The sequence below is a fragment of the Myotis davidii genome, unplaced genomic scaffold (genome assembly GCF_000327345.1).
Source record: "Myotis davidii unplaced genomic scaffold, ASM32734v1 scaffold3578, whole genome shotgun sequence".
Classification (NCBI taxonomy): domain Eukaryota; kingdom Metazoa; phylum Chordata; class Mammalia; order Chiroptera; family Vespertilionidae; genus Myotis; species Myotis davidii.
The window spans coordinates 526,847-528,100 of NW_006289094.1; the positions used below are offsets into that span (position 1 = coordinate 526,847).

General features: G+C 68.0%; 1 protein-coding gene across 1 annotated transcript in view; it reads right to left on the reverse strand.

Moving 5' to 3' along the window:
- Window positions 1-1,254, reverse strand: part of CDHR5 (cadherin related family member 5) — a 9,810-nt gene that overhangs the window by 1,824 nt on the left and 6,732 nt on the right. Inside the window, exons 8-11 of the mRNA XM_015562397.1 lie at window positions 1,023-1,248; window positions 418-508; window positions 186-283; window positions 6-79 (exon numbers count right to left, since the gene is read on the reverse strand). Coding sequence (XP_015417883.1) covers window positions 6-79; window positions 186-283; window positions 418-508; window positions 1,023-1,248 — 489 coding nt within the window. The remainder of the gene's footprint in view (window positions 1-5; window positions 80-185; window positions 284-417; window positions 509-1,022; window positions 1,249-1,254) is intronic.

Sequence of the window (1,254 nt, forward strand, 5' to 3'; positions counted from 1 at the left end):
GGGGCAAGCTCCCCGCGGCGGCCCGGGCCTCTATGGTGACCTGGGTCACTGAGTACCGGGCCCCGTCCTCCTGCTCACCCTGGAGTGGGCAGGGGGAGGGCGGCAGTGACCAGTGAGTCCTTGCAGGGCGAGTCCTGCACCCTGGGGCTCAGGGAGGGGCCTGGAGACCGGGCCAGGGCACCCACCTTGACCAGCAAGAGGAAGGTCCTGGGCCTGGGGACGCTCCTGGCCATGGTGAGGTTGCCCGAGTCGGCGTTGAGGACAAAAGTGCCATCCTCGTTTCCTGGGGGGATGCAGGCGGGTTGGGCCGGCCCCCTCCCGCGGCCGGCGGTCCAGGGTCCCAGTTGGCTCTGCCCACGTGGGGGTGGGTCTGGGTCGGGTGCTTAGTGGAGAGACGCTGGGGCCTGGCTCACTCACCCCTCAGGATGCTGTAGATGATCCGCTGGTTGATGCCCCGATCCCCGTCCACGGCATAGATGGGCCCAGGTCGCAGGGTGAGAGGGGCTGGCTGTGGGGACGGGCGGGAGGAGAGTCCCTGGGCTGGTGTGAAGGCTCCAGCTCACCCCCTCCCCTCCCCTCCCAGTGCCTGGAACACCCCGCCCTTCCACGCCCGGGAGGGGCCTGTGGTCCAAAGGATGACCCACGACACCCTCATGGACCCGTTGGTAATGAGTCATCTTCCCAAAGACATGGGATTGGCCTGAGCGATGGGTGTCTCAGAAGGTGGCACCCCTGGGGACGGGCAGCTCGAGGGGAGGTCCTGGACCCCCTCCGGTGCCTCTGTGCACCCCTTGGGGCAGGAGCGGGGACAGGCAGCCCCTCAGGGCCCACCAGCCCCCCCCTGATTGGGTCCGGCTCTGCCCCAGGACAGCTGGGCCTGTCCACTTCATGCTCATTTTCAGAGGCGCTGGCTCACCACTCCCGGGCAGAGGGTTTACAAAACAATGCTCACAGCTGTTTAAAAATCACGACTCAATTTGGCCCCAAATTGACCCGCGCCCCCCCTGCCCCTCCTCCAGTACCAGTCTGTGGCCTGTGGGGATGGCCCCGTGGTACTGGGCTTGGACGCAGATGAGAAGGTCTGAGTAGAGGCAGGGCAGGAACCGGGGCGGCCGCCGGTCCACGGGCTGCACCTCCAGGACCAAGGAGGCCGTGGCACTGTGGCTGGGCACGGCGCCCTCCTCCGGGGTGTCCTGCGGCCCGAGCCCCACAGTCAGCCTGGAGCCGGGCTGGGGCGGTCGGTGGGGCCAGGAG